Source organism: Egretta garzetta, unplaced genomic scaffold (genome assembly GCF_000687185.1).
Source record: "Egretta garzetta isolate BGI_Z169 unplaced genomic scaffold, ASM68718v1 scaffold260, whole genome shotgun sequence".
NCBI lineage: Eukaryota > Metazoa > Chordata > Aves > Pelecaniformes > Ardeidae > Egretta > Egretta garzetta.
The window spans coordinates 3,569,230-3,579,258 of NW_009258662.1; the positions used below are offsets into that span (position 1 = coordinate 3,569,230).

Consider the following 10,029-nt stretch of genomic DNA (forward strand, 5'->3'; position numbering starts at 1 on the left):
TTCCAACATCTCAGTCGTCTGGGGGATAGGCACAGATGAGCAGCAAAACCAGTTTTAATAGGGAAGTGAAATAATTTTGCCTGATAAGATATTAAAGTCTGAATTCCTGAACTGGAGGTCTGGGGTCACTTCAAAGGGATGCCCTGGTAAAGTGGACATTGCCATAGGCATGGGATTACAAAGACACAGATCCTGCATGAGTATTACCTCCATAATCTCATCCAGTGCAGATTTCTTCTTTTTCTCTTTGGACTGACCAGAGCTATGAGCCATTTCTTTTCTTTTAACTGCCCCTTCCACGATCTTCAGTGCATTCGGTCCAAGGACACTGCTGGAAGAGTAAGATGGTGTTTTCACAGCAGCCCTTATATTGTTTCCTCTACCAAGATGCATTTGAAGAACTGGTTGTGTAAAAAGGCCTGCTGATCTATTTAATTTCAGTTGTGCAAGTCACCTTCCAGACCCTGCATGCCTCCTTCTCTAGGACTGCATTTGGCAGCTATAACTGATCTCCTTGAGGTGCAAACTCCACGTCCTAGCAGTCCAGCAGAATGAAAACAACCCAACAATCAGGTCACCAGCGCAAAAGCAAAGTGTTGATCGGGGACTTGACTTCAACGGAGAAGACAAAAGCAGGTCTGCAAATAAGAGAAGCCACCTGGACAGATCAACTCTCAAACACGGTGGACATCTAGAATTCCTTTCAGACAGAGATACTTAACCTATCCGGCAATGGGAGAAAACACATGGGAATCTGTAGAAAAGGGCTCCACACCCAGCAAATAAGCACCATCTTCACAATCACATTCAAAATAGGCAAACAGCCTACGAGTTATGAAAGAAAAGAGCAATCAGCACAAAAAGTCACATCTTGGGGATCAGGGAACATCTAGGTGAAGTGAGAACTGCCTAAAGGCAGCTTGAGTTAAGCCATTTTTATAGAATACATTTGAATGCAGTAAAAAACGTAGGTGTTCTCTCATGCAGAAAGATGAAGAAGGCTGCTGTGAGGTGGACAGTAAGGTAACATTGATACGGCCTTACAACAAAACACATGTTCTGCCTGTGGTGAGAATGTTGGATGTACTAGCAAAGGGAAGATATGTAATGGCAATGAAGATATAGAAATAGCAGCAGAAGCAAAATTGAGACAAAAATTGTATTTCAGAGGACATCTGAGTAATCTCCATAGCAGAGTTCTAGAAGAAATAGCACATTAAATCACAAATCAAATAGCAAGTACTTAAAATAGCATCCCATAAAGGGTAACATAAAATTAAAGCATAACAGCTGCAGTGCCTATATTTAAGAAGGAAAACATATCTAGCTGTGAGGTTACTAAGGGATTCCCGGGTGTCAATACTAAATCAAATCTTATTTAAAATATTCATTAAGGACCCTGGGACAAAGAGCGAGAGACCACCAACACTGTTCAGGTGTGTCATCAATACAGAGGACACGAGAAAGAACTGGACACCAGTGGAAGGACTGGTTTATCTTGAAAACCGTATTTTAAAAAACAGAAAATTCAACAGCACATTATGCAAGCTCACATACTTTGGAAAAGTTTACTGTGATTACCTTCTATCTACTGGGAGCTGTTTAAGAACAACAAAAGCAGAAAGGAGTCTGGCTATAATCACAGATGACAGCTACCAGTGTGGACCAGTCATGAAAGAGCCAAATGCAATCCTAGGAAGCATCAGGACAGACAAGCATTAGTGCCTTGTATAAGCCATGGTGACGTTTCATTTGCAGCATGCACAAATTCCATCAGCTCCCCTGTTCAAGATTAACTGAAACTGGAACAAGGACAAGGAAGGGATATTCAGCAGATCAGAGGAATGGGGAGACGGGCCCAGCACTGTGCAGGCCGGCTTGTACAGCACAGGGAAGGCTGAGAGGCTAAAATTGTTCTCTACAAATAAGCAAACACCAGGGAGAAAAAGAACTATTTATGTTAAATGCCCACACCAACATGAGAGCAACTGGCATGAACTGGCTGTGACTACATTTACCTGTGAAACGACAGACAAGGTCCAATCCACCAAAGCAAACAGGTTTTGAAGGATCTTCCCTTGGGATTACAGGGCTGGGGAGACCCCAGCTGTATACAATGGAGGCTGATCAGTGCATGGACAGGACTGTACACTGGTACACTTGCAGAACTGCAGACAGGAGTCAGTGACCTTGATAACGGCTTCTGCTCATTCCTTCCTTAGAAGTAATTATAATCTTACTGGTCCACTGAGTGAGTTAAGCAGGGATTTGAGGACGTAAATTCTTGAGGGAAAAACGTAAGCCCAGGGCTCCCAGCTTGCTCAAGGGCAGTCAGCATCAGAAGCCATGCCCACAGTGGCAGCGGTGACTCCTATCTTCACATCAGCCACACGGACGTTCAACGGAAGGCGCACCTCCCCTCTCACTCCCCTTCTCAGCAAGGCTCCAACTCCACCTCTGTACCAAACTGCCAGTATCCCCATGCCCTCAGAACTCTACCATCCACTACGTACAATCTCCTGGTCCTATTTCCGCACCCTGCTCAGGAAATACAAGTGCCAGGTTTCTGTAGCCTGTGCTGTGAGCATAGAAGGTGGGAAGCCAGAAAGTCCTGCTGCATGCTGCGCTGGGGTTCTGGGCATCACATTGAACTCAACTGGTCCTCAGTAACAGCCAAGAGCTGCAGAACACACGTTTACGCTGACACAGGGAAGCAGTTTCCATTACAACTCTGAAGTGTTTCCTGTATCACCAGTGACATATAAACCACTGTCCGGTCACTTTACCATGAAGTGGGTATCCTAATTTTCATTCTACGCTACCATTACAAAGTTTACAGACAAGTATCTCTCATATGCTATGAAAAATTTAGACTACTTGAGATACGATTTCACATTCCGCCAGGTTTTAGCAAGCACCTTAAATATTCCTCACTGAAAGTACTCAAGTGAGTGAATTAAGTTTCAGACTCATCTGAAGTACAACTCAATGCTTAGGGATAATTTACAAGTTTTCCTCAAAGCCTGAAATCTGTATCTATTATTGCAAAGAACTACTTTATTGTCTCGTTTTCTGCCTGGCATATCTCCTATCAGATACCTTACCTAAGAGCTGAGCTCGTGATGAGAGAAAAGCTTTCGTTTTACCTGCAATACATTTAATTACAATATTGCCTCACATGAAAAGATGTACTGCTCATCAAACAGTTTCCAGACTGCTATAAGTCAGTACTGTTTGCATTACTGATCCCTTTTGTCCTGCGTTGCTTGTGCTTATATGATGACAATTAAATTCATGAGCTTTAGAAAGACTGGCATCAGGTAGATTCAGCTTCTTAAATGATGATCAGAGAAAGTATCACCTCCAATTAGACAAAGCAATCAAACCTTTCAGGAACCACAGTTAACAAGTCATGAACACCCATTCATAGAAGGCAGCTGGGACTAGATGGCCTTCACTTCAAATGCTTTGAATGGATCCCCTATCCACCCCTTCACGCAATCAGTATCTTCTTAGAGGAACCTATAAAAGCCTATTACTTTACAGGCCATGAACCATAGTGAATTCCAGAAGGCTCCTCACAACACACAGTTAATACCCATTCACCCATTTCAAATACAAAAGGAACCATGAAGTCACCTGGCATCCCCTCCTGAATAACATGACAGGATAAGATACCAGACTCCAAATACTTGAGGACAAGACACATCTTCCTGCCCATACAAATATCATTGTCATATAAGTGCTTTGCAACAGTAAAGGTTGCCCTTAAATTCTTTTCTCACCTTGTTTTAGAAGATGCTGCTATTGAAGTACTTGCTCCTTTGTTTAAATTAAATGTAACTAAAAAATAAAAAGACATTACTCTATTTCTATCTTTAAAAATAACTGCATTGAAGGACGTTACAATTTTAAAAATCTGCAAATGGAAAGATCATAAATTTGAAAATATTTACTAATCTACGTTTTGGTTCAGCTATTAAAATAAATTACTTTAAACTTTATAAGAAAGAATACTCTGCATTTCCATGTTCGTTGCTCTTTATAACTGATCTCAAAGCACTTTATGAAGCACCGAGCAGGCCTCAGCGCTCATCTCATTTTAATCACAACATCAGCTGCAGTAGGCTCTAGAAAATTACATGTAGCAAAACCTCGTTACCTTTTTCTTCTTCATTTTCTCTGTTCAGTTCAGTGTAGACTGGTTTTTCCTGCCAAAAGAACACAAAACACATTTCAAGAGTCAAAGAGAAAACTGAGCCAAGACACCATTTTTTGGTGATCATTGATTAGCTCAGTTTTACAGACTACTGCCAGATTATTACAAATAACTGTAATATCCAGCCTGGCTTGATTCATAGAAGATTATAAATTGAAAACATTATCTCGCTACAGGCTCCTGTGCAAAATTCTCTAATTAACACTCTCTACAGAGATGTTGTCTAAACTTGCTTGATTACAGCATGAAAGGGAAGTGGCCTTACTGTAACAGTTTTCTCTACTTGAACCAGCATGACTAGACTGGTTTCTGGACAGACTGATAACTCAAAGAAGGAAATTCTGGAATCTTTCCAGATTTCTAGCACCGAAGGCTCAGACCATTTAAATTTCAATTAGTTTTAAATTAAGAAAAAGATAATTGTTTACAACAGCATTTAAATGTACCTATCAATACGCAGGATCAAATGGGAGGTGCCGGTCCCAGGCAAAAACATGTATGGAAGTCATGGAATGACACCAAATAAACAGATCCCAAATACCACACCAGCACTATCAAAATAAAACTTTTCACTATGCGGATTTCATTAGGTCAGCCTCCCCTCCCCAGTTAATTATCTCAGCCTCCCCACTGTACAAGGTGCTTGTTATTTGCAGCCCTAAAAGTTGTGAAATACCATAAATGAAGACACGTCGTGCTGGTTACTGTATTGCTTACTCTCCCTTCCTACATTCAAGAGTGATTTTTAAATCACTGATCATTGAAGAGCAGTAATTGTTACTCCTTTAGTACTAAAGCAAGCCAGGTACAAAGTAATTCCAACTTTTCCTCCAGAGCAGGTCATAATCTAAGGTAACTGTATAGCAGAAAATTCAGAACACAAGTGAGCCAATGTGGTGATTCAAGTATGGAATAAAACGTCTAAATCAAAGTCTGCAATGGCCAGGATCAGACACTAGGGCCAAGGATACAATTCTAGTTGATTTCAAAATCACATCAAATTTAAAAGGAGATGAAACCTCTGCTTTTATTTATTTTTTTAATGATTTTTTTTTAACTATTTATTTATTTATTTATCCACAGAGGACCTTGATATTCATCCACTGTAAAAACCACCAGCAAGTCAGTTAGTCAAGGAAATGTAACAAGCTGCAGTTTCAACTGAAACAAGCTGGTTAAGGCTGCTATCAGAAGTATCTGGGAGAAGACTATTCCTTGTGGCATAGAAAAGAACAGCAATGCAGCCAAATATGCCCACTGTTCCCCAGTTTGAACTGGTGATGAGCTTGTAACCTGTAGCATGAAGCTTACTCATCACCATCTAACTTACTGCAAAGGAAATACCAGCGCAAGGATCCCAGCAGCATGGAATTCACCATTAACTTCACCAAGAGAAGTTTTGAGCTGAAGGCTGACATACAGTGCAATTTTCCTCACCAGTTCTTTCCCCTCCAGACCTCTTCTAACTTGCTGTTCAATGAATTTAGCAGTTTTTTCTTCATCATCAAGGTCCTGTTTCTTCTTCCTCTCTTGTTCTTGCTGCCTGCGAATAGTCTCTGGGTCCCGATCAATATATTGAATATACCAGCCTTTTGGAGTCTCATCGACCTTGCAAAGACCTAGAAAGTCAACGCAAGATAAAGTAAGATTAATACTCATAAAAGCAAGCAAGGGACAACGAAAATATTAAGCTAATTTTCGCAGTCTGTGTTCGCTATAACAATGTAGATAATTTACCATAGACAACATACCCCTTACTGGCCTGGTAAAATTTGAATTATCGTTATTACCTGCTTCTGCCCTTCAGCTAGCCGGTTCTATTTGGAAAGAGGCCAGAGTACATAATAAAGTGAAGTGCTTTATAATACTTTCCTTATTGAAGAAAATGTTTCCTTCCCACTGTTTCAAACAAAGAAGAAAACAGAAGTCTAGCATATATAAACAATACAGACTAAAGGAAACTTTTCTACGCCATTCTATTGTTACTAACTCTCGCTAGAGTGACTTTTCAAACACTCTATGACTCATGAACGTATCCTGCAGGACGCAGGCAATCGGAGCCAAAGTAAGCTTTCTGTTGTACCACAGTGCCATTTAATCTCTCTTCCTCCTACTGAACACAAAACTGCAAATCTCAAGCTTTAACCCCTTCACTAGGCCAGGAATGAAAATGACTCTCGCTTCCTGTCACCTTAAACATGGAAGGATTCTGTAGTCATAAGAAATATTCTATCATAGTTTTTAATTTTAAATGGCAGCTGTTGGAAGCTGATTTAGAATTTAGCAATACCTCCAGTAAACATAGACCAACAGATGAAACAAGGAGAGGTTCATGATTGATGCATTTATCCCAGACTTCTGACATTCTTCATAAGCAAATTCCTAATGGTTAGCACAGACATATTTGGACATCTGTTAATATATATACAGGAGGGGAAGGGAAGGGAGGAAAGAAAAAGGAAATGGGAGAACTAACGTAAATGTTTACTGATTACTTATCAGCAATGCAACTACCCAATAATGTTAAAACTTCCCAATCCTGAGCAACTACATTTACCTTCTCTCCCCAGCCATTTAGTAAAATCAGTCAGTGTCTCCCACTGTGTGGCATTCATGTGGATGTGTTCTCGATGACTGATATATTCATTGTACACAATATTATTGTGGACTCTTTTTGTTCCTGAAATACAGAATTATTGTTGTTATTATTATTATTATTAATACAGGACCTAGGAGAAAGCAACCAAAACTTCTTGCACCGAACTAATAAAAGACATTAAAAACAAACAAACAAGCAAACCAACAGTAAAATACGTACCAAATCGCCTCCTGAGCAGTTCTAGGAAATCATTTCGGAACTCCCTCAGGGGATAAAAAGAAAGCATTTTAGTAAAACTTCCATGATTACAAAGCAATTTTCTATTGTCATTAACAATGAAGTATTTGCAGTATAAAAATTAGTATTCTTTTGAACTGAGCATAATGAAATTCAGACACTCGTTTCCCTTTTTCAGTAAAGTAGTAGTAAATGCAGCACATATGCACAAAGAAACACAATATGGTACCTGCACATACAAGTTAAATCTCCAGAAGGGGAATACCCTTTCTAAAGGGATAAAATGGAAAGAACGAAATCTAAACACTTCCCCCTAATTGCTGGTATTTCATTACCAGGTATCTTCCCAGGTTGACTGCCACAAAACACACGGCAGGACAAAGGGCAGCAGTGGCAGACGGGGTAGATTGATCACTCATCTCACTGCTAATTCAAGGGTTTGAGTACAAAGCCTCAGACTTGTGCTGAAGACAGCTACAGTCAACCCAGCTGTCATGCAGGCCAGCTGGACAAAGGGCTGGGGGAAACTGTGGGACGTTTGTCACACCCCCGACTTGTTACCTCTCTGTAATGGTTCTTTTAGCTCTTTGTAACTCCGCGTGCGTGGCAGTCACTTAGTCGGGGCAGAATGGTGACATTCTTTGTAACAGAGCAACTTAAAACAGGACTCAGACACGAGATAGAACTGGTAAATTTGACTAAACGTCATGGCTCCCTGCAACCTTTTACATGCATTCAAAAGTGACGTTGCCTAAATTTTCAAATTGCCATTAAAAAAAGAGCTGACACTAAAATGTATCAAAATAAAGTGTCTTCAATGGGACACAACTGGGCCTTAAAGGTATGGCTAGGCAGATCTGATACGGGATTGAAGATCTGGGTAAGAACATGTAGCAAACTTACTCAGAAAAGTAATCCATGAATTGCTGAGGATTTTCAGAAGCCAGCAGCAATTGCCTCTGGTGGGACTCAGACATGCAATGACATTTGAAGCCATTCTATAGAATAAAAATAAATACGTTGTCTGTCTTTGTCTCAATTTGCAACACTTGCACAGCTGAAGAGTATTAAAAATAACATTTCATAAGTTAAATTTCCTGGAGGCTCAGAAAACACCTTAACATAGCAATAGCCTACACGGGGTAGTTGTTCCTCCTGACTGGGCAAGCCAGAAACAAAACTCTTCCCAAGGGCAAGAGCCTTAGGACAAACTGTGAAAGGGGTTACGAGACACGACATTCCAGCAGTCCTCTTCCTCCCCTGTGGAATGGGATAGATGTGGCACCACCCAGGTCCACCCATCCAGGTGCTTGTGCAAGAGCACTGGAGATGTTTGCTGACCCCCTACCTGACCAAGACTGATGCCAAATGTGTGTAAGGAGGGGATGGTGTCCTGGGAGTGCTCAAGCTATGGACTGTGACAGTTTGGCCACCTCTGACATAGGGTTGCAGTCATGAGAGCACCCCAAAAAGCACCCAGACATAGGACATTTGAGTGCATCCCTTTTTTTGTCTGATATAATGCTCTCTCATCACAATATGATTAAATCTACAGCAAATATCATTCCATGGGAGCTCCGTCACCCCCTTACAAAAAGATCTGGTTGTAACACAGTAAATCTTTTTTGCTTGTAGTCACTGGGAAGAGAACAGGCTTTGAGCTTCCTGGGTGAAAGGGAGACGGGGGCAGAAACAGCTGAAGAATGAGACAATTAAATATCCACAGGACACTTTACTTCTCCAAAGAACTTTAAAGAGGCTATTCACAAAGAATGGAAAACTAAGAGCACAGTTAGCCCCAGTGGAGGTACTTTTGGAGCACAAGTCTGACGGAAATTGCGAAGAAGAGGACAACCACATCCCATGGGCATCTGGGTCCAAGTAAACAGACAAGTGAAAAGAAGCAGGGGAAGCTTCAGAGAGGCAAAGCACCTCTTTGTAACAGCAAAAGGGAAGAAACTGAGCCAGAATCAGAAGGAAGGAGCCCTCAGCACAGCACAGACATGGACCTGTTGGAGCGAGTCCAGAGGCGGCCACAAAAATGATCAGAAAGCTGGAAACATTCAAGGCCAGGTTGGATGGGGCTCTGAGCCACCTGATCTCGTTGAAGATGTCCCTGCTCATTGCAGGGGGGTTGGACTGGATGGCCTTTAAAGGTCCCTTTCAACCCGAACCATTCCATGATTCTATGAAAAGAGACCTCACAGTACTCCAGAGGTGCATCCCTTGGGCACGTTGCTGCACCACCCCGTCCCCACCCTGCACCCACAACACCCTGTCCCCAAGGGCCAGCAACTCCCCTCTAAGGTGGATGGGAGCCACCTAACTCTTAACCCCATTGACCTCTCAAGGTGTGCATAAGGGAATAACCCCTCCAGGGGAGTTGGGGCCACCTGTGCTCCCTCTCATCCTGGGTTGATCAGTCACTCTTGCAGGGGACTGAACGTGTCCAAAGATGGATCAGGGCCAACAGGCTTTCTCTGAAGTGTATAAGGACTTGTCCCATGGAGGACTGCCCCACCCCCAAGAACCAGAAACCCTCCAGGTCCCACCAATCTGCCCCCAAGGGGACCGTGATCCATACAAGAGGGACTGGGGACCCCCAACAGAGCATAAGGGTCCCCTGTAACACTCCCCTAAAAAGTCAGGGCTCCCCATGTTCCCAGCAAGTGAGGCCAGTATGCTCCCTAGAAGGATCGCACCCCACAGATGGGATCAGAGGCCCCACAAGGAGACTGGGGACACTTATGAGGGGAATTTGGGCCAGCCCTCTACCCCCACCAAGGGAACTGGGGAACCCTACGAGGTCACATACCCCCTAAGGCGATCGCAGCCCCCCGCAAGAGGGCTGGGGACCGCAGCAAGGGCGATCGGAGCCCCCCCCCCCCAATCCGTGTTCCCCTCAATGGCCCTGAGCACTCTTACAAAGGGGGACCGGAGCCCCCGCAAGGGAACCGAGGACCCCAACCGCGGG

General features: G+C 42.7%; 1 protein-coding gene across 2 annotated transcripts in view; it reads right to left on the reverse strand.

Annotated features, from left to right (window-relative positions):
- The window catches only part of KIN (Kin17 DNA and RNA binding protein), a 14,687-nt gene extending 6,638 nt beyond the window's left edge, over nucleotides 1-8,049 (reverse strand). Inside the window, exons 1-7 of one of the 2 annotated variants that reach the window (XM_035903851.1) lie at nucleotides 7,959-8,049; nucleotides 7,038-7,081; nucleotides 6,777-6,899; nucleotides 5,657-5,838; nucleotides 4,163-4,211; nucleotides 3,786-3,843; nucleotides 208-328 (exon numbers count right to left, since the gene is read on the reverse strand). In XM_035903851.1, the coding sequence (XP_035759744.1) occupies nucleotides 208-328; nucleotides 3,786-3,843; nucleotides 4,163-4,211; nucleotides 5,657-5,838; nucleotides 6,777-6,899; nucleotides 7,038-7,081; nucleotides 7,959-8,032 (651 nt within the window). In that variant the 5' untranslated portion in view covers nucleotides 8,033-8,049. Of the gene's footprint in view, nucleotides 1-207; nucleotides 332-3,785; nucleotides 3,844-4,162; nucleotides 4,212-5,656; nucleotides 5,839-6,776; nucleotides 6,900-7,037; nucleotides 7,082-7,958 lie in introns of both variants that reach the window. The other variant, XM_035903850.1, reaches the window with a different exon arrangement.
- Between the last annotated feature and the right edge of the window lie 1,980 nt (nucleotides 8,050-10,029).